The 24,434-nt window shown below is 39.9% G+C and overlaps 1 protein-coding gene across 2 annotated transcripts in view; it reads left to right on the forward strand.

Annotated features, from left to right (window-relative positions):
• Positions 1 to 2,864: 2,864 nt before the first annotated feature.
• trim24 (tripartite motif containing 24) overlaps positions 2,865 to 24,434 on the forward strand; it is a 63,288-nt gene continuing 41,718 nt past the window's right edge. The window contains exons 1-4 of one of the 2 annotated variants that reach the window (XR_015481931.2): positions 2,865 to 3,406; positions 10,819 to 10,937; positions 15,887 to 16,034; positions 17,985 to 18,117. Coding sequence is in view for 1 of the 2 variants with exons in the window: in NM_001002870.3 (NP_001002870.3) it covers positions 3,130 to 3,406; positions 10,819 to 10,937; positions 15,887 to 16,034; positions 17,985 to 18,117 (677 nt within the window). In the remaining variant the exon portion in view is untranslated. 2 annotated transcript variants of the gene reach the window in all.

Raw genomic sequence — 24,434 nt, forward strand, 5'->3', positions numbered from 1 at the left:
TGCGGGATTTTAGGGCTGTCTACGGGTGCAGTAACGAGCAAACAAAGAAAACAAAGCACAAAGGCAGAACATTTCATAGGTAACATTAAGTTTTTTTCTGTTTTTGTATGTTCTGAACTTTTGTGCTAATCAGGTAACGTTATTGATGATAACAGTCACTTACTGCATTCACCATACGGCAAAGCAGCTCCTACTCGCACTAAACACTCGGCTTATGCTAGTTTTGTGTAATAAAATCAGCAAACAATGCAAAAGAAACATGACAACGAGATGCTGCGCTGCCAGAAACTAGTATTATTGTCGGCTAACGTTAGTAAAGGAGTCATTCGGGGGATTCATTCACAAACGAATCGTACCCTCCGTCAGTATGAGCAGTGAAAGCAGGAGAGGAGCTGTGTTTCAGGACATGATTAGATCAGATTTAACAGGGAGGGTGAATAGTACATTTCTGTACACACAAACACAAGCTTTTTGTCAGGAATGCCCGTGCGGTCACTGATCCATCAATTTAGAAAAGTGATGTAAAATTATAATTTTCATAATTAGAAAAATAAAATTACACACTAACATCCAGGAGAACTCCCGATCATAGATATATGTGTATATCTCTGGCTCTGCATGGCCACACTCCTCCACTGTACCTTGGTCCCGCATTCATTTTAAAGGAGCGCTACCCTGTAGCAAGATGGCGGCGCTATTGACGCATTCCGTCCAATAGACAACAATAGGCCAGGCGACATCTAGTGTATATATCTATGGTGCCAGGCCAGTGGAGTGGCTAGCTAGCGTGCTCTGCAGTTGTACAGTGCCATATTACGCACATGACTTTGCAGGCGGAAGAACAAGTAGCCCGACTAAGTTGGGATTATTCAGAGAAACTAGGGTAATTGTGGTTACTTTCCGCTGTATTTTTATTCATATCTACTCCAAATTATTGAAATGTCGTTATTTTGATAAGATAATCGATTCTAGAACATACAAAGCTGGTATCGGAGATATCGATATTTTAGAATCGATTCGCACATCACTACAGGAAGGTGGCTCTCCAGGAACAGGGTTGGCCACCCCTGTGTCAGACGAACGTCGCTAACGTTAACGTTAATTTTGATGAATAACTGTGTTTATCACTGGGTGACGAGCTGTTATAATATGCTGAAAGCATTATGTAAATTATTTATATATATATATATATATATATATATATATATATATATATATATATATATATATATATATATATATATATATTCATACAGGGCTTTACATTAACTTTTTTGATCACCAGCCACTGTGGCTAGTAGATTTCCAACATTACTAGCCACTTGCCATTTTCACTAGCCACAATTTTGTTGTTTGGAAAATATATTTTATATAAATAAATGTGACTTTGACATGTTAAAATGACTAGATTTAGATGTTGTGTTGTCCACATGCCTCCTCTTTTATTTCACTGTTCGTGTGTTGTTGTGTGTGAGCTTGTTCACTGTGCATGAGCAAATGGGTTGTGTCACATTGCAATTGGTTTTTGTTTCACATGACTTTTTAGGGCTCAGAATAAAGGTTTTACCAAATTCATCTCTAACCACACACACAAAAAAGAAATAATTATTTCTTTGGCACATATTTAAATTTGTCAAAACAAGCAAATATATAGCTGCATACATCCACTTTTTTATTCAACAAAACTTTTTTTAATTAACCTTTAAAAAGATCTATTGTCATGCATCTAAAATATGCACAGTAATCTGTCCTGGCTAAAGGTCCCAGATCAGTGGTTACTACACACAAATGGGGAGTTAATCTTATATCAAAGAAATGTTATTGTAAAGGATAATAATTAAACTATATTACAAAAATAACTGTAAGCTAAAGTATGCAGGTAAAATACCACAAGTGATAATGAAAGGATGATCACGTCCCTGAGAATAATTAAAACAAAAGCAGTGACTGCTATATATATATATATATATATATATATATATATATATATATATATATATATATATATATATATTTTTTTTTTTTTTTTTTTTCAATCTTGAGCTCTTAAAAGCAGCAGGACTGTGGGTACATAAGCATCACTTTTGTCTAGTCTTTTTCAAAGAGAACCGATCGCAAGTGAACGGAAAAAAAGCGCAAGTAAATGGGAGCGCGCGCGCTTTTAACAGTCGCATGCATCACATCACCTCGAGTAATCATCCTCACATAGGGTATTTACCTGCTTTGTCTCGCGCGAACACAGTTATTGTTTTCAGTCGTACTGTTACTCGATTTAAAGATCACATTTGCACGTATATTGGGCCATCCTTATTGTCAAACCCTGCTTTGAGAAAAGTACATTGTAAAAATTATTTCCAACTTGCCAAAGTGGCTAGTGGGAGCGGCTGTCCTACCCAAGTATATATATATATATATATATATATATATATATATATATATATATATATATATATATATATATATATGTAATCAATGTAATCAATATAACTTATCTCTAATACAACAACAAACTCTCAGGGATGTCATTCCCTCGCTGTAAATGCTAGCGCTCCCGGTTTGTTTCTGCAACCTCGCTGCGCGCGCATCCTGAATGTTTCCAAACTGGTAGTTCGTCTATTAAACTGGAATTTAAAGAAATAAAAGTATAAAGTAGTATTGAGACAATAATTGAATTATCCGTTGAGTAATTACTTTAGGAAAAATAAATTATTTAAATACAAATTTAAAGACGTAATCAGTGATTTATGACTTTTTTTGGAAGTTACTTACCACACAGACTGATTGCCCAACACTAACCGTAAATCAACGCGTTTTTATTTTCGCAACCCATTTGTCCTCTCCCGGCAGCCGTGGCTACACGTCACAATGGAGGTCATGGGACGTCACAATTGTAGCATCTGGTCGTCATCTTTCTATGCGCCTGGTAACAACACAGTTGTGTTTAACATGTCTACACCTAATTACTGATAACTGCTATCGAGCGAATGAGCCGCGGAGCGCGTGTGCTGCTGATATCTCCTGCGCCGAGCAGATTCATCCAGGGGTGTGTGTAGACTGCGGCACAGCAGCTGTGCTCACCGATGTGAATCCGCCGAGATGTTTCTCTGAGGGCTTTCCTGGAGGTAAATCATGGATGTCGGAGAGAAGATGGAGTCAGACGATGTGGTGATCATCGTGGAGAACGAAGCGGAGAGTAAGCGCGATGGAAACGAGGATGAAGGTGGAGGAGGTCAGGGCGGAGTGAGGATGATGATGATGATGGCGGCTCTGATGGACGTGTGTCCCGTGTGTAAGCTCAGCTTCAGCAGCAGGGAGCCCAAACTGCTGCCCTGCCTGCACTCCTTCTGCAAGAGATGCTTACCTGCCCACAGCTCACCTGCCGGCACCACCAGCACCGCCAAACAGCGTAAGAGTTCACCAAGTTACCGCATTTTGTCTGTGAGAGTAAACTACCACCTTAATAAACACTGTAGACATCATAGTGACTCGCTTTGTCAGCTTCAGATGTCAATAAGAGTAAACTACCACCTTAATAAACACTGTAGACATCATAGTGACTCGCTTTGTCAGCTTTAAATGTCAATAAGAGTAAACTACCACCTTAATAAACATTGTAGACATCATAGTGACTCACTTTGTCAGCTTTAAATGTCAATAAGAGTAAACTACCACCTTAATAAACATTGTAGACATCATAGTGACTCACTTTGTCAGCTTTAAATGTCAATAAGAGTAAACTACCACCTTAATAAACACTGTAGACATCATAGTGACTCACTTTGTCAGCTTCAGATGTCAATAAGAGTAAACTACCACCTTAATAAACACTGTAGACATCATAGTGACTCACTTTGTCAGCTTTAAATGTCAATAAGAGTAAACTACCACCTTAATAAACACTGTAGACATCATAGTGACTCACTTTGTCAGCTTCAGATGTCAATAAGAGTAAACTACCACCTTAATAAACACTGTAGACATCATAGTGACTCACTTTGTCAGCTTCAGATGTCAATAAGAGTAAACTACCACCTTAATAAACACTGTAGACATCATAGTGACTCACTTTGTCAGCTTCAGATGTCAATAAGAGTAAACTACCACCTTAATAAACATTGTAGAAATCATAGTGACTCACTTTGTCAGCTTCAGATGTCAATAAGAGTAAACTACCACCTTAATAAACACTGTAGACATCATAGTGACTCACTTTGTCAGCTTCAGATGTCAATAAGAGTAAACTACCACCTTAATAAACATTGTAGAAATCATAGTGACTCACTTTGTCAGCTTTAAATGTCAATAAGAGTAAACTACCACCTTAATAAACACTGTAGACATCATAGTGACTCACTTTGTCAGCTATAAATGTCAATAAGAGTAAACTACCACCTCAATAAACACTGTAGACATCATAGTGACTCGCTTTGTCAGCTTCAGATGTCAATAAGAGTAAACTACCACCTCAATAAACATTGTCGACATCATAGTGACTCACTTTGTCAGCTTTAAATGTCAATAAGAGTAAACTACCACCTTAATAAACACTGTAGACATCATAGTGACCCACTTTGTCAGCTTTAAATGTCAATAAGAGTGAACTACCACCTTAATAAACATTGTAGACATCATAGTGACTCACTTTGTCAGCTTCAGATGTCAATAAGAGTAAACTACCACCTTAATAAACACTGTAGACATCATAGTGACCCACTTTGTCAGCTTTAAATGTCAATAAGAGTAAACTACCACCTTAATAAACATTGTAGACATCATAGTGACCCACTTTGTCAGCTTTAATTGTCAATAAGAGTAAACTACCACCTTAATAAACACTGTAGACATCATAGTGACTCACTTTGTCAGCTTTAAATGTCAATAAGAGTAAACTACCACCTTAATAAACACTGTAGACATCATAGTGACTCACTTTGTCAGCTTCAGATGTCAATAAGAGTAAACTACCACCTTAATAAACATTGTAGACATCATAGTGACCCACTTTGTCAGCTTTAAATGTCAATAAGAGTAAACTACCACCTTAATAAACACTATAGACATCATAGTGACTCACTTTGTCAGCTTTAAATGTCAATAAGAGTAAACTACCACCTTAATAAACATTGTAGACATCATAGTGACCCACTTTGTCAGCTTTAAATGTCAATAAGAGTAAACTACCACCTTAATAAACACTGTAGACATCATAGTGACTCACTTTCTCAGCTTCAGATGTCAATAAGAGTAAACTACCACCTTAATAAACACTGTAGACATCATAGTGACTCACTTTGTCAGCTATAAATGTCAATAAGAGTAAACTACCACCTTAATAAACACTGTAGACATCATAGTGACTCGCTTTGTCAGCTTTAAATGTCAATACGAGTAAACTACCACCTTAATAAACATTGTAGACATCATAGTGACCCACTTTGTCAGCTTCAGATGTCAATAAGAGTAAACTACCACCTTAATAAACATTGTAGACATCATAGTGACCCACTTTGTCAGCTTTAAATGTCAATACGAGTAAACTACCACCTTAATAAACACTGTAGACATCATAGTGACCCACTTTGTCAGCTTTAAATGTCAATAAGAGTAAACTACCACCTTAATAAACACTGTAGACATCATAGTGACTCACTTTGTCAGCATTAAATGTCAATAAGAGTAAACTACCACCTTAATAAACACTGTAGACATCATAGTGACTCACTTTGTCAGCATTAAATGTCAATAAGAGTAAACTACCACCTTAATAAACACTGTAGACATCATAGTGACTCACTTTGTCAGCTTCAGATGTCAATAAGAGTAAACTACCACCTTAATAAACATTGTAGACATCATAGTGACTCACTTTGTCAGCTTTAAATGTCAATAAGAGTAAACTACCACCTTAATAAACATTGTAGACATCATAGTGACTCACTTTGTCAGCTTCAGATGTCAATAAGAGTAAACTACCACCTTAATAACAATGTGGAAGCGAAGCCTAGCACATTGTGTCAGCATAACATGTCAATCAGAATAAATACCTCAATGCAGAATGTAGAAAGGATGCGTTTTTTGAGGGTAAAAAAAAAACGAAATATTGATAAAATGGCCTTCAAGTTAAGCATTCAGGATTGCATATTATTGATTAAAAAGTGTGTTTTTGTATATTAGCTGTAGAAAATGTCTCAACATGATCTTTACATAATATTCTAATGGTTGTTTTCATAAAAAAAAAAGAAATATCTATAATTTTGATCCATCAGGGCTCAACTATAAGGACTGTCTGATGGCCTGCGGCCAGCGTGAGAGATGCTCGGGACAGTAGACAGAATGGTTACTGGCCCCATCGGACTAGTGCTGCCTTGTCACTAAACAGAATATTTCTCACGAATGCAATGTAGCATAAACAACGTTAAATTAAAGGCAATCAGAGTCTCTCAAAGTTTTCAAAGCTGTAATAAACAACATTTATGCACGGCATGAACTCATGCATGAAAACATGGAGAATTTCTGAACAAATGTTATTGTAAGGATGTAAGGAAGACAATTAAACAATTATTGAGTAGTTAATAATTTTGTTAACACCTTTTTTTTTTTTTTTTTAGATAAATGGATTTGTTTGTACTGATTGGCTATAGCTTTACATGGACAATTTGTGAAAATGATGAGTATTTAAAACCTACAACAGCATATTTCTGTGGATTTAAGACATTTAAAGGACACCCTGAAAAAAATGAAAACGTTTTTTCTCTTATGAACACAATCTATTTTATTTTGAGAAATAACTCGAATATTTTGAAGCAGTAAACATGTCAGGCTGCTCTCTTCGTTGGTTTTAAAAACACAGATTTCTTTATTTAAATAGCATCTTTGGATATTTGTTTTCTGCTGGTTTCCTAAAAAGCTGAAAAAAAAAAATGTAAATAAAAAATCGTACACATGCCTTAGGAACGGTGCAGCCGGTTTTTAAAACCTTGGCTTTTCCAGACTGCGGTATACCTTGAAAGCGGTTATGGTCCCATGTCTACTTGTAAGGTCGTGTTTAGGGATTTGCGGCGTCTGAAACACTATAATCAATGGATCCTAAACACATCTTGCGTCTCTTCTTTGTCTGACGCACCCAACTCAGAGCTTGCAGCCACTATTTATGCAAATGATGTAGTGTTTGGGCCTGGGGGTTCCTGAAACATATGGCTGCGTGTAGGCAAAATGGCATCAATCTCCTGTCAAGATGTCACATCCTAATAATGATATATATTGGGGCTGGGGGATTTGGCCTAAAATCAAAATCTCGATTAATTGTTTAATTGATTAATTTTAACTTGATTACAATTAATGATTTTTTTATTTATTAATGTTTTTTTTTTTTTTTTGCCCTCATAGTTCACGGACAGGTTTTCTACAGTAAATATACTCACATATTACAAGTGAGAGATTTCTGAATGCAGTCACAGACACATGAGTGCATCAAACAGCCAATCACACGACACACGAGAGCAGCAAACAGCCAATCACACGACACAAGTGCAGCGAACAGCCAATCACAGACAGATGAGTGCATCAAACAGCCAATCACACAACACAAGTTCAACAAACAGCCAATCACACAACACAAGTGCAGCAAACAACCAATCACACAACACAAGTGCAGCAAACAACCAATCACACAACACAAGTGCAGCAAACAACCAATCACACAACACAAGTGCAGCAAACAACCAATCACACGACACATGAGAGCAGCAAACAACCAATCACACAACACATGAGAGCAGCAAACAGCCAATCACAGACAGATGAGTGCATCAAACAGCCAATCACACGACACATGAGATCAGCAAACAGCCAATCACACAACACAAGTGCAGCAAACAGCCAATTACACAACACAAGTGCAGGAAACAGCCAATCACACGACACATGAGAGCAGCAAACAGCCAATCACACAACACAAGTGCAGGAAACAGCCAATCACACGACACATGAGAGCAGCAAACAGCCAATCACACACCACAAGAGCAGCAAACAGCCAATCACACAACACAAGAGCAGCAAACAGCCAATCACACAACACAAGTGCAGCAAACAGCCAATCATAGACAGATGAGTGCATCAAACAGCCAATCACATGACGCATGAGAGCAGCAAACAGCCAATCACACAACACAAGTGCAGCAAACAGCCAATCACACAACACAAGTGCAGCAAACAGCCAATCACACAACACAAGTGCAGCAAACAGCCAATCACACAACACAAGTGCAGCAAACAGCCAATCACACAACACAAGTGCAGCAAACAGCCAATCACAGACAGATGAGTGCATCAAACAGCCAATCACACGACACATGAGATCAGCAAACAGCCAATCACGCAACACAAGTGCAGCTAACAGCCAATCACACAACACAAGTGCAGGAAACAGCCAATCACACGACACATGAGAGCAGCAAACAGCCAATCACACAACACAAGTGCAGGAAACAGCCAATCACACGACACATGAGAGCAGCAAACAGCCAATCACACAACACAAGTGCAGGAAACAGCCAATCACACGACACATGAGAGGAGCAAACAGCCAATCACACACCACAAGAGCAGCAAACAGCCAATCACACAACACAAGTGCAGCAAACAGCCAATCATAGACAGATGAGTGCATCAAACAGCCAATCACACGACGCATGAGAGCAGCAAACAGCCAATCACACGACCCAAGTGCAGCAAACAGCCAATCACACAACACAAGTGCAGCAAACAGCCAATCATAGACAGATGAGTGCATCAAACAGCCAATCACACGACGCATGAGAGCAGCAAACAGCCAATCACACGACCCAAGTGCAGCAAACAGCCAATCACACAACACAAGTGCAGCAAACAGCCAATCATAGACAGATGAGTGCAGCAAACAACCAATCACACAACACAAGAGCAGCAAACAGCCAATCACACAACACAAGTGCAGCAAACAGCCAATCATAGACAGATGAGTGCAGCAAACAGCCAATCACACAACACAAGAGCAGCAAACAGCCAATCACACGACACATGAGAGCAGCAAACAGCCAATCACAGACAGATGAGTGCAGCAAAAATAAAATGTGTATGTAAATATTTAAATCTTCATTTTAATTTAAAGCTGTTATTGATAATAATTGACAATTTAAATAGATTTTGTTTTACTTTATAATATGAAGTATAAATAATTTCGATTCCCTTAAAGTCCCAATCAACCGGAAAGCTGCGATCATAACTTTTTTTTCGAATTGTGACGCAGTTCCTAGAGAAACGGAATATTAAATGAATAAACAGTGGGCGTGGCTTGTTTTTTCTACCGCAGCCGTAATAGATGTCGTAAAGTAGGCATTTCATTCAGAAAGATGGAGAAATGGGTTATAGAAGAGTTATTACAGCCTAACAGACTCCTCCTGCTCACCATTTCCGTTTGTTGTCAGAACTGAGAGCTGGAGGGGGCGTGGTTAAGTGTGTAAGCCGCGCCCATTACCTGAAAACACATCATCTGATGATTTAACTAAAAACCAACAGGAATTTTCAGGTTTGAATTAAAGATTACAGTTAACAAAATCAATATGGCTGGTTTTGATTTCTCACGGACTTTAATAGAATTACATTTTTTGCTGCAAAGGACTATTTTAGACTCGAATGCTTTTAGTGTAAAAGGCTTTACATTTGGAGCACACAGATGCTCAGGAATATACTGATTTTTCCAGATTAGGTTTAACCCAGAATAAAACCAGCGCTGGAGTTGGTTAGCTTTGTATCTACCTCTAGGGAAGTGCATTCAGTGGTAAACACTCCACTACAAACCAAAGCAGGGACAGTTCATCAATAAAATGAGCATTTCCTCCATTTCCTCACACTCACACAGGTGTAAACCTTTATGAATTTCTTGTTTGCTTTGAGCAAAACACAAGATGTTCTGAAGAATGCTGGAGAAAAGCAGCCGTTGATAGCAGGAGCGAAAAATACTACTCTTAAAAAAACGTTGGGTTATTTATTTAACCTAATAGTTGAGTTGGTGCTTTGTTGCCTTATTTTAAACCTTTATTGGGTTATTTATTAATAGCTCAACCAGTTGTGTTAAATATTTGGTGCTTTGAGTTATTTTTGACCTTTGATGGGTTATTTATTTAATAACTCAACCAGTTGGGTTAAAAACGTTAAATTTTAACAGTTAACTGATCTAACTGACACTGAACAGCTGTGTTAATATGCGCACGTAATGTTGATTTTGCATTATAAAGTTGATTTTACCCAATAAAGTTTTTGCTATTTTCGTATCAACCTCTACGTGTTGTGTTTTTTACATCCGTTTCACCAGCACTCTTAATTTGACGATACAAATGTGCACTTCATAGCTGATCTATATACATATAACAGTGCTTTCTCCACCACTGTGTTCATTTCTACAGTTTGTTTTGGAGGAAATGATGCACAAATATGAGATATTAGTGGCTAAGCGACTTTTTGGCAAAATAACCCAACAAATGAGTTATTTTTTGTGACTTAAATTGATGGGTTAACCTTAACAACTCAATGGATTGGGTTAAAATAACCCAACAGCAGTTCGGTACCAAAATAACCCATCATTGGGTTACCTGTTGGGTTTTTATTAACCCGGCTGTTTTAAGTAAGTATGGAAGTCAATGGCTGTTTTTCTCCAGCATCCTTCACTATATCATTCTTAGTGTTCAACAGAAGATTCGTTTTTGTTTGCAAGTATTCTTTAAAAAGCATCTGCTGCATTGTTATTCTTATCATTCTCCTTCTCTTCTTGTCTTTCGTCAGTGAGCATGATCCGCTGTCCGGTCTGCCAGCAGGAGTGCATGGACGTGGAGGTCCTGGATAATTTCTTCGTCAAGGATTCTGTGGAAGTGCCCAGCAGCACAATGGAAAAGAGCTGTCAGGTGTGTGTGCGCTTACATCCGCACCATGATAACAGTCAATCACACCATCATCAGTATTCACGTTTATGTTTGCTCAGGCCTTCATCACACCAAACGCACTTTTTGCACTGAGGGGCGATTTGTTTGGAGAGGGAGCCCCTGTCAAGGTTTTACGCGCCTGCCACAAATACCTGTTTTGTAAGCCTGCCTCAGCACCCGCCACGGTTATGCGCGGCTGATATGGAGTCCGCCATGGTAATATATGGGGATACTTCGGAACCCGTCACAGTAATATGCGCCTGCTACGGCACCAGCCTCTTTTATACGCGGCTGCTACGGAACTCATCACGGTTATGCACGCCTGCCACAGAACAGTTAAGGCTGATTTATACTTCTGCGTCAAACGCCGGCGTATGCTACGGCGCTGACGCATAGCCCTTCGCCGTGGCCGTCGGCCGAGCGCAAGCTCTGTGATTGGTCAGCTTGGTAGCGCTGACGAGTCTGGGCGGGACCGAGAGCCGCGTGAATGGTGCGAGCCTGATGGAGCGATTGTTTACAAGTGTGGAGTCCCGTGAAGGAGCTCCGGATGGAAAGTTTTGTTTTGTGTTTACCTCATAGTTAAAGTTGTTGCACGTCCACCGGTTCCTGCCTCAAAATGAGCGAGTTTGAGCCACTTGTACATCCCGGAAGTGTTCAGGAAAACAAAACAGCAGCGAAGAAACTCGACACAGAGGAACATTTACACCTCACTGCCAACTAGCGTTTCGGAAGTGTTAATGCAGACCAACAGAGACAGCGCGCAGAAGTATAAATGCACAGCTATGTGCGTTGCATGCGCCGTGGGTTACGCCGGTCACTTGACGCAGAAGTATAAACCAGGCTTTAGGGGCCGCACTGTTTAGATGCACGACTTTTATTGTCGGTTAGGAAAAGTCACAATGTCAGAATAATTTTTTGATTTGTATGGGGTAACAAATGTGCCAGACTACACGTTCCTTCACGATCAGTCATCCCGTGACGTCTACGACAAACGTTATTTCCCAAAGCAGTCAGGAGTATTGCTATAACAATATTACTGTCTAAATTTAATTAACTTCAATATCGATAAACACTGATGCTGGCCGACAGCTAATAACTATTTAATATATTTTATTGGAAATCTAAATGTATATTTTTCGTGTCGCACACGTGGCAGAAATCGCCGTAAAGAACGAGAAAAAATTAAACATGCTAGACTTTCTGCGACGGTGTCGTGAGGCGTCAAGGCATGGGATCGGTTGTCGTGAACTATGCCACATTACACGAGAAGTAACGATTGAATCTTATGTCACGACATCTATTTGTCGTTAACGAATCTCTACGAAAATCGTGCCATAATCGTAGGATCTGACCGGGGTTTTATGCGTGTCTGGATTGATACTCTACACCATGAGCAAAAAACGTCTGTGCTGCCAGGAAAAGCTGGAATTATCAGGGAATTTTAATATCCTTATTTCAGGCCATGAAATATCATGTAAATAAGCGACTAAACTTTTTACAATTATGATTTTCTTTCTCAAGAGAAATATGTAACCCTAACAGCAAAAGACCTTGAAGTAAGGGACGAGATTTAAGGACGCATTTTTCTCATGTAGTGGACTGTAGTCTGTTCAAACCTTTCAATCTGGCTCTCATCGGTATGCCTAGCTAATCCGTGCTGGCAACAAAGGACAAAAGTCTTCGTAACAGTTCAAATTGTGGTTCGCCTTTGGAATATTATTCGATATATTGACTGTTCATCATTTTTCAGCTCAGAGCATACATTTAGAGCCTGCTTTTTCGGCATTAAGTTGTTTCATGTCCAAGCTGTGGGGTGGGGGTGTGAGCAAATTATCCCTAATCATGATCCCTAAAATTGCGTGCGTGAATGTTTGGCGAATATCAAACCTAAAACCAACTTTACGGAGCTAATTTAGCTGTCTTTCAAAGATTTCAGTACTGAAAAGTTGTTATCGTCCTTATGCTGTGTTCACAGTAGAAGCGGAACGCGCGTCATGCGCGGTTGATTTACATATTAAGTTAATGCAAATGCACGAATAGACACCCTGCCGCGCGAATTGAGCGTTTTGCGCGTTTGACGCATGTCGAAAATCTGATCTTCAGCGGACATTTGCGCCGCGTTAACCAATCAGGAGCTTGCTCTTGTGGGGGCGTGATTGTGACGTACACCTGTTGTTGGAGTCCCGGGGGAAATCCTCCATCCGACATCGACAAAAAGTTCTTCATCCAGGTTCAGTTTCTGGAGGAGTTAATAAGATCAGAGCTGGATGCACCTCTGAAAGGATCTAGTGGACTCAGACACGGCCCTAAACGTATCGACGCTGTTTTTCAGTCTTCGTAAAGCACATAAACACTGCTATTCTCTCAATAAAATCCATGTTAGCCATTTAGCTATGAAGCTAGAGTTACCGGGCAGACAGAAGCCCTGCCCATCACGCGAATCCGCGTCTGTTCTGAAGTGAATTTGATGCGGGAATGAAGCGGGTTTGACGCGCAAATTAGACGAGTAAACTCAAATGTTCACGCGGCTTTTCGCACGATTTATTTGCGCGTGCCGCGTCTGGTGTGAACGCAGTATAATACAATATACTATACGAATTCATCACAAGGCCTACCGTTCTTACGCTGCAGTTTCTCTGCCCACCGAAGAAGCCCGCGACTCCTGCTGTGGGATGACGGTTGGTTATCCTGTGTCCACTGTTCCTCTTGTTGCAGCAGCTGCTTCATGTAAAGCAGGGGTCTCAAACTCAATTTATCTGGGGGCCGCAGGAGGCAAAGTCTGGGTGAGGCTGGGCCGCATAAGGGATTTGACAAAAAAAAAAGTCCTCAAATGTCATTATTAACAGTTTTAATTATTTCTTCTGAACATGAAGTGTCCTGAACATTAATAGAACATTGAGTGAAGATTATGAACAGTTCTTCTGAACATGGCATCTTTTGCCTACTCCTTGCTGCCAGAGACTTGACAGCGCTTCTTCTCACAAATCTGAACCACATTTGGCTTTAGAGCGGAAGCAGTTGAGACCCTCAGTATGGCTTGAAGATGATCATCATTAAGTCTAGACCTGTCTAGACTCACTCTAAACTTCCATTCCCTCACCTAAAAAAAGGCGTATATATGTATAAATAAAACACCCCCACCCCACTCCAGTCACATCAGTCTGTACCAGTCTGTATCTACCTATAATATATATAAGATGCAGGCTGTAGCTAGGTAGGTGGCAGGCTGCAGATAGGTAGCTAAGTAGCAAGCAGGGGCAGGAACAGCTTACCTTGGTTCTGGCCGGTGCAAGTTACCGGCGAGTTCCCGGCGCGCCAGAACCCGGCCAGTAACACTTCCCGCCCGTCACAGCGTCTAACAAAGGGGCGGGGTGCGTGGTGACGTCACCGGCATCCCCGCCCCTTTGTTTACACGGCGGGCGGGGAATGCCAGTAACCGCTGTGTACCAAGTGGTGCTCGCTGCAGAGCCATAGAATCAGTGGAGCGGGGAGCGCTCTCTCTCCCCGCTCCGCTGATTCTGTCAGTGTACAGCGGTTGGCGCGGGCCACAAAATATTGCATTGAGGGCCGCAAATGGCCCGCGGGCCGTGAGTTTGAGATCCCTGATGTAAAGGCTGACTAACCGTTTTTGCCATTTTACTTCTGTTATACATTAAAACCGTGCTTCTGCTCTCGGGCTCTGTGAAGGCATTCAAGATCACTTGAATACGCCCCTCCCACTGATTAGCATAGGCTTTGCATAGAGGTTGACGTAGAAAATTAAAACTCAAATAAAAAGGTGTCAATAAAGGAAAAACTCTTACATTTTAATTTGAATTGTGTCACTATTTTAGCGTGAACATTAATAACAAACTCGTATTTTTCACTTTGGCTTTTTTATTTTAATATTGGCAGTCTTGATGCAGAAATGTTAAATGGGAAACTTGATTATTATTAACTTTTAATTATCGATTTGACAGGGACGATGTGTCGTCACTGTGAAAATAAAAAATAAATAATTGTATTTTATTAACAAATTTGGCAGATATTTCACGAACTGTTTTTTAATGAAATTGTTAGTCTGGTTTTCATTTTAATTAAATGTAATTTAATGCAGGGCTTCTTGTCTGGTGTGATACTCACTATATACATGTGAAGAGCACCGATTTTAAAGTAATCAAATCTTAAAAACGAGTTAATAATGGCACGACAGATCGCTGGAAACTTACTGATCATTAAAGCTCCATGTGCATAAGGGTTGGGCGATGTCTAAAGTGAAACATCGCGATAGACGATGGCATCGTCGTCATAGGCGGAGGTGAATTAGTTATTTATGAATAATTAATTAATTCATAACGAATTATTTATTTGTAGCCTAGCGTTTCAACTACATGATCCGCATGGTCTTTGTTTAACCCATAAACAAATCGTAAATAAATAAAGATAAGCTGCACACAGATTACCGCCTGTCAATCACTTTTTCTGCGGGAGAATGGTCGGTAAAAAAGTCGCACAATCAACAGTATCTGAGGTTTTCACTAAAATTACTAAGTGTGAAAGTGAAAGATTGAAGCAGTGTACTGACGCTGTGACACGTTACCTGATAGATTCACAAGACCGAAGAGTCGTCATCACGGTGTGGATGTGGATCATTTTCGTTCGAAAATGCCATTTTAATACGAAGACGTATTAGTGTAAACGAGGCCTGAGTGTGTATTATTTGTGAGCGGGTTTGCGACGGGGGCGGGGCGGAGGATAGGCGATGCCGCCTCAGCATCGTTTTGTCTATCGGCCATCGGCGATGGACGATGGCATTGTCTATCGGCCTAACCCTAATGCGCATGTAGCTCATTCTATACAATGTTTGTTTTGTAATGGTGCTTCATGTTATTAAATGTTAGTACTTTCCATGATAATGAAAATCTTACCTCAGCGGCTCTTTCTGTCCGCAGCTCTGCATGAGCTGTGATGATAACACTGAGGCCAGCGGCTTCTGCGTGGAGTGTGTGGAGTTTCTGTGTGTCACCTGCATCGACGCTCATCAGCGCGTCAAGTTCACCAGAGATCACACGGTCCGGCAAATCACGGAGATGTCTTCAGGTTGGTGATTGATTTAAAGCTACGAAGCCAACAGGATTTTAGCTGATCACGGTGGCTTGAGAAAGCAACGTACTGTTCTTCTGAGACAATTTTAAGAACGTATCTCTTCCTAGACCGTTCATACTACAACCACTAAACCTAATTCCAAACCTCTAATCTATACTGAATTAAGTTGCTTTATCTTTTCCAACTGATCCGACTGACGGTTTTCCCAAAACTCAAACGGAAAATTCTGAAAAATCCTATTGACTTAACATTGGACCAAACTTTGTGACACCATAACTTTGCGCCAGACTGTCAAACAGACAAAAGCTTGCGCTCATTTAACTCAGACTACCAATCTGCCAATCAATGATGACTTTTCAACTTACTAGCCACACCCTTGCAACCACTTACCGCACCTTAGCAACTGTCCCATAGACTTTCATTGTAATAAACTGCCATTGACTTTACATTGTACATACTGATAACATACCAATCCATACTAGCAACATACTTACAGACATGCAAACATGCTAATTCATACTATAAACATACTGGCAAACATGCTAATTCATACTATAAACATGCTAGCAAACATGCTAATTCATACTAAATTCATGCTAACAACATACTAGTTGAAACATACTAGCAAATGTGGTAACATACTAACAAACATGCTAATTCATACTATATACATACTAGCAACATGCTAACTCTTACTAAATTCATGCTAACAACATGCTAGTTTATACTAGAAACATACTAGCAACATGCTAATTCATACTATAAACATACAAGCAACATGCTAATTTATACTACATTAATGCTAGTCTATACTAGAAACATGCTAGCAACATGTTAATTCATACTGGATTTATGTTAACAACATGCTAGTTTGTGCTAAAACCTTGTAGCAACATGCTAATTCATACTAGAACCATGCTAATTTATGTAAGTAACTACCTAGCAGTCACTTAGAACATCCTAGCAACCGTCTAGCAACACCTTAGCAACCGTCTAGCAACCACCAAGAACACCCCAGCAACACTGTAGCAAGTGCCTAGAATGCCTTAGCAACTGCCTAGCAACACCTTAGTAACCACTTATGAACACCTTAGCAACAGCCTAGCAACTAGTCAGTACACCCTAGCAACCACCTAGCAGCACCTTAGCAACCACCTAGCAACCAATCAGAACACCCCAGCAACCACCTTGCAACACCTTAGCAACGACCTATAACACCTTAGCAACTATCTAGCTACACCATAGCAACCACCTTGCACCACCTTAGCAATGACCTAGAACACCTTAGCAACTATCTAGCAACACCATAGCAACCACCTTGCAACACCTTAGCAATGACCTAGAATGCCTTAGCAACTGCCTAGCAACACCTTAGCAACCATCCGGCAACACCTTAGCAACCACCTATCAGCACTTTAGCAACAGCCTAGGAACCAGTCAGTACACCCTAGCAACCCCCAAGCAATACCTTAGCAACCACCTAGCAGCACCTTAGCAACCACCTAGCAACCAATCAGAATACCCTAGCAACCACCTAGCAACACCTTAACAACCACTTAGCAACGCCTTAGCAACCACCTAGCAACACCTTAGCAATGACCTAGAACATCTTAGCAACCGCCAAGCAATGCCTTAGCAACCACCTAGCAACACCTTAGCAACCACCTAGAACACTGTAGCATCCGCCTAGCAACACCTTAGCAACCATACAGAACATCCTAGCTACACCTTAGCAACCAATCAGAACCCCCTATTCACTGCCTAAACATGCTAACCTATATATATATGTAGTTCTAGCCGTTTCAAACTTCCTAAGAAATAATTATTCAAACTTTTAAACTACTTGAGACTTTCAGACGAGTATTTTACAAGTTGAAGTTGACGGACTTTGTGTTCATTTCTGGAGTTCCTCGATTAATCTTGTGTGTGGGTGTGTGTCGGCAGAGGCGATGGGGGCTTCCACGCAGAAGCCGGTGTTCTGCGACATCCACAGACAGGAGCCGCTGAAGCTGTTCTGTGAAACCTGCGACCGCCTCACCTGCAGAGACTGTCAGCTGCTCAAACACAAGGACCACAAGTACGACACGCACATTCTGCTCACGCCTAGAGACTTTACAGCTGTAGGCAGAAGTCACTGAAGGGTTAGTTCACACAAAAAGGACAACTCTGTCATTTCAATCGCCTGAGATCTTCGTTCATCATCAGAACACAGAACGACGTTACTTTAGATGACATCCAGGAGCTCTCTCATCCAGCAAATGTCCTGAGAGAAGCAGTCCGTGTGTCTCCCGTGGTTCGGCTGTAATCATGAGAAGCTCCACGAACACTGTTGTGTGCTAAACAATTTGTTTGCCTGTATCCTCTCGCACATGTGAGGTCATGGTGTGCGTTCACCACAGAAGCAGTACGACGTATTGCTATCAGAGTGAGCAGCACCACAAACAAGTTTTTTTGGTGCACAAAAGTGTTCTTGGAGCTTCGCATGATTGCAGATTTATGCTAACATGTCTTCGTTTGCGTTCCGATGATGAACAAATGTCGAACGTATTGAAACGACATTATTGTTTTGTTGAAATTTGACAAGTGTGTATGGGTGGACTAATTCTTTAAAGGGCCATGAAACCCCTCGTTTCAGCAGGGTGTTTTCACACCTCTACTTTGGAAAAAGTCTGAAAAGTGGGCGTGTCCGGCTCTGTTTAGGGGGGAGTGTCAGAGGAACTGAAGTGGGAGGGTATGGGAGTGTCTATTTGGGCGCACTGAGAGTCAAAATACACACACAGGGGACAAAGTGACTGTGTTTACATGGACATCTGTGGTCGAATTATTTGCCAAATGATTAAATGGTGGACTTTAACTGCGGTTTGGCTCTTTCATTCAGGGAATTCATTCATGTCCCTCTCGACAAACGCGATATTTGATTTGAGGAACTGCTCTAAGTGTGTATTTTTCATGCAATGTTTGATACCGCACGGCGAATGAGAGAAAACAACTCTGCATTTCCCGGAAACTTAGATGCACACGGCAGGTAGCGTCAGAAAGCCGCGTGTGCTATTCCGTTCACTAAATGCTGTGAAAATCCTACACGAGGTTATAGTTTGGTTGTAGTGCTAACATGTTTACACTCGGTGCAATAGATAACTTAGTTCGATACGAACAAACTGAATAAACAAAGAGCACTGGTCGCTCACTTACCAAATCTGTAGAGACAGGACAATCACCAGCAACTAGAGCCGCGTCTTTATTAAGAGGAGACTAAAGCGAATCCGGATCTCAGCGTTTGCAGATGAGAACAGCTCTCAGGTAAACAATAATCCTCCTTAGACACGTAAGTTATTGTTGTCGAGCGTCGCGTACACTGTTAATCCATACGTGACTCCAGCTGCGCTCTCACAGAGAGAAAATGAAAACAAAACTGCAGCAAACTATAAAAGCAACACTTCACGCTTGTTTTGCCAACACAACGTGGCGTCTCTGCCGTCTAAACACGGTGACAGTAATGAATATTAATGAAGTTGCACAATAGAGCGCGCTGATTGGTTTGAACCAAGCCTTACTCATGCATTAATGCAGCACACTGTAAGACGTAATAAGACACACTCTGGCACAGACGCCCAGTCTGCACGCTGGAATACACGCTATTATGTCATGACCGTGACGCAGCTTCAAAAATTCGTTTCAAATCGGAAGTACGAATTTGCTTGAAATAACGCAAAAACAACCAATTTACACTTTTTAGTGAAATATAGGTGTCCTAATAGTGTTTTTAGCAGTGTGGGACACATATACGACTGTCAACAGCTCAAAACATGTGTTTTGGTGTTTCGTGACCCTTTAAAGGTGCAGTATGCAAGTTTTCGACTCTTCTAAAGGATAAAGAGGCCATAATATGTTTGCGGAGGTTTCAGAAATGTGCTCGGTGAACGTTCGCGTTTATCTGAAAAACCAAGCTGAAGATATTCTGATTTGAAAATGTGCGTTACGTGTCAGAACGGCGCCTTTGTTTTTTTTTTCTCTGTAACCAGCCTTTTTCAAAACACACCCTATTTCGTTTCAGTCATGAAGGCTGAATCAATATATGTTGACGCGACCACAAATGTGCTAGCAGTCTTCGAAATAAGCTTTTGAGTGATGAAAATGGAAAACTTTTAAATGTGCAAATATTAGGGGTGTAACGATACACTCAGCTCACGATACGATGTGTATCACGATATAATGTTCACGATTGGATATGTATCACGATATTTGAAATAAAATTGAAAATTTAACTGAAATGCAAATTTTACCAAGTAAACTATTTTTTTTGTATTTCTTTTGTTTCAACTTGTTAAACTGAACCTTCTTTAAGAAAATATATTAAACAGGCCTGTGTCTGGAAAATAAAACAATTAAAAAACTTCTTAAAAATATTATTGAAATGACAGAGACAAAATTAAGCAACAATTTAAGTAAAGGTGCCAAAAAAAAAAAAAGCTTTCTATTCAATTGAATTTAACATTAAGAGCTTAAGGCTTTGCTTGGTCACTTGCGTTTTTTAAGTGTGCAAAAAAAAATCCACATTTCCAGGTATTTAATTCATATTTAATTAAATTCATTTAGAGATATCTCTAATTACAATTGTGACTAGTCAAAACTCATTTAGAGATATCTGCAAATATTTTTCAATGGAAGTCAATGGAGGAATATGACTAGTCATAATATATTTGCAGATATCTCCAATCTGATTTTGTACTAGTACAATTGTAATTGCAGATATCTCTAATTGTCATTCTGACTAGTCGAATTATAATTATGACTAGTCAAAATATAATTAGAGATATCTCTTAATATATTTATGGATAGTCAGAACAAAGGTTTAAATGCTAAAACGGCTTGCCATAAGCGCGCGTCTGTCCGCCCTCTGTAGTAACAGCTCACGGTCAGCTCATGTCATGTGTGATTTTGAGTCCGCCAATACATGATTATATGAAGACACAATGATATTTTAGGGTGAATTGTACCTTATAAATACAGTATGTGACTCTTTCAACACCATTAGGAGGTATCCCTGTCGCTGTGCAAAGTATGTAAATCTCTGTGAAGACTTTAAAACTTCGGCTATGTTTGACCCAGTATGCGTGTCAAAAAGCGGACGAGTCTAAAGCAATGACTGTACAACCGAAATGCTGCCAGACGTCTGATTTTGAGAGGATGGGCAATCCTCTATTTCAGCTCCACTCATCTTGGTCTGCTAACATTACTGCTGCTGCAATCTGAACTCACGTGCGAAAGCAGGTGGAACGTAGCTCACCTGCAAACAGCTCAACTAATAAGAAAACGGACGTCATATCGTAATCAAATCGTCATAACACCATGATGCATATTGAGACATTTTTGCATCGCAATAAATCGTACAACGATAAATCGTTACACCCCTAGCAAATACTGTAAATATCACTAATGTAAACGATAGCTGAGCGGCGTACAGGGTAAGGCTGGATCGTCAAGCTCAATCGCTTCTGGTGGTGCTGTCAATCTGCTTTCACTCACTCAAAATGCTTTGATTATTGTCATCGTCTCCAAATACTTGATAAATAATATTTTTAAACCTCCTCAGGTGTTTGCTTTTTTAGAAAATATCTAAAATGTAGAGCTGTGAACCTACACTAAGTCTCACGGTTCGGTTCGGTTACGATTAACATGCCATCGATTCGGTTCAATTCGATATTTCGGTGCATCACGGTGCACTGACGGTGCTTTTATATTTTCTTCACAGCAGCAGCTCTTGTATTAAAATGTATGAATATATTTACATTTGTATAGGCTATTATTTGTAATACAATTGTGTCATTTAATACAAACAGTCGGATATATAAACTGTAACTTTCAAAAAAACGAGCATTTAGCAAATAATGTAAACAAATATAAATATCCAGCTCAATTTCTGATCCTTGTCTAGTTCTCTTACACCTCTTTGATTGGTCACACCCTCAACAGAAACGGTTGCGATTGGCTCTTGCGCGCTGCGCTCCTCAGATGAATGATAAGCGGCAGGCGGCAGCGGCGATCTCACAGCTGATCTATGATAGACACGGTGGAGAAAACTCTGCAGACGCGCGCTCGTTTCTGTATCCAAAAGTAACGCTGTAAAACAGCCGAGAGGAGAAGAAAAGCCACGCCAGCAGGTCAAATGGGCCACTGTGTGTGTGTGAGAGAGAGAGATTCAATTCAATTCAATTCAATTCAGCTTTATTTGTATAGCGCTTTTACAATGTAGATTGTGTCAAAGCAGCTTCACATAAATGGTCATAGTAACTGGAACAGTGTAGTTCAGTAACTGGAACAGTGTGGTTCAGGTTTTAGTGTTTAAGTTCAGTTCAGTTCAGTTTAGCTCAGTTCAGTGTGATTTAATCATTACTGAGAGTTCAAACACTGAAGAGCCAATTCATCGATGCGTAGCTCTACCAATCCTGAACCATGCGAGGCAGTGGCGACAGCGGAGAGAGAGAGACACAATTAGAATTTGCTAAAAACATATTACATATCCACAGAAACACGTCTAACATTGCCTGCAGGGCTGAACTGGGTTTATACCCGCTAAACTTGGAGATGCAGAAACGAGCTGTGCAGTTCTGGCTGCACCTGCATCAGTCGGACCCCCAGTCTGTCCAATATAAAGCCCTTCTGGCTAATGAAAAACCTACAGCGTCTCATCCTCTAAACACAATGGTATCTGAGCTACTGGAAAAAACACAAACCGAACCCGTCCCCAAACAAAACCTTCACAAACAAATTGACAAAACATTAAAATAAAACTATGATGAAAAACTAAAAGCTGAATTCAACCTCCAGACTAAACTTAAATGTTATTCGGCCCTAAATAGAACCACACAGTTGGCAAATTATTTATCATTAAAACAATTAAAAGAAAAGCACATTCTTTCTAAATATCGCCTCTGTGATCATGACCTAGACATAGAAAACGGCAGACATAAGAAATCCTGGACTCCTAAGGAAAAGGGAATATGTAAACAGTGTGACACAAACCAAATAAAGGATGAGACACACTTCCTTCTGTTCTGCCCCAAATACACCACGACTAGAGAAATATTTTTCCCCCAATTTGAAACACTGATCAGTTCATTTTTTAATTTAAATGACTCAGAAAAACTTTGCCATATACTCGGAGAGGACGAATTGACATTTAGACTAGCTGCAAAATATGTATACACCCTACACACCATAAGAAATGGTTAATATAAATTTGTGTATCTTATTTAAATAATTTAAACTTTTTACTATTATTATTATTATATTTATCAAATGTATTGTTTTTTTTGTGTGTGTGTGTGTGTCATTATATCTTATCTGTATTACTATTAATTATTATTTTCAATGGTTTTAATATGTTTCATATTTGAAATGCTTTGGCAATACTGTACTTAATGTCATGCCAATAAAGCAACTTGAACTGAACTGAACTGAGAGAGACAGAGCGAGAGAGAGAGAGAGAGAGCAAGAGAGGTTTAACAATACCTTTATTAAAGCATTGTTCTTACAATCATGACAATAAACAATTCTCACATATCAGACATTTTGTTTCCTAAAATCTCAAAATCAATCTTTCAGTTTCATGAGTTACACAAAGAACTTCTCCTACTGACCAAATTTCAGAAAAATGTGCAATATCCTTTACTAGTTTATAATATGTATATTCAATCTTTATTCTTGCATTTATCTTCCCTTTTGTGACCATTTCGGCATTTATTAGACCTGTACCCAACTTCTTACTTTTTCTGGTTTTCCATATTGCCAACTTAGCTGACCCTAATATGAAATTCAATAAACATTTTTTCCTTCTTTCTGAAAAATAATGTTTTGGACCACTAATAAAACATTGATGAGAAAAACAGTCTCCGAATTCTGGGAAACATTGTGTTAAAAAATTAATCAGTCCCTCTAACCTGGAACACTCCAAAAACAAATGACTAAAGCAGGTCGCACACCAGAAGCGCCGTTCGGCAGCGCGCCGCGCAGCGCCATGTATTTTAGAATTCTAAACATAAGCTGCGTCCCAAATGGCACACTATACACTCATGCACTATGTACTTATGCACTTACACACTCAACAGGATAGTATATGTATGTAGTGTTGTCCCAAATCGCACACTAATGTTTTTTTACTAAGCGGAAATTCAAACCGTTTCCCTGATGACGTTTGACTGTTGCCAAATCAGTGAAATTAACGACTGAATTATCAAGTAATACCTATCGTGAGTATAACCACATTCACCATCAGGAGGCGCTATAATCACTCTCGTAGGAGAATTTTGCTTTCACCATCCAAAATAAATAAAGTTATTCAACATGTGCGTCCGATAGCTCCGCCCCTTCCGCTACGTAAGCAAACTTGCGGTC

Source organism: Danio rerio, chromosome 4 (genome assembly GCF_052040795.2).
Source record: "Danio rerio strain M-AB ecotype USA chromosome 4, GRCz13ab, whole genome shotgun sequence".
Classification (NCBI taxonomy): Eukaryota; Metazoa; Chordata; class Actinopteri; order Cypriniformes; family Danionidae; genus Danio; species Danio rerio.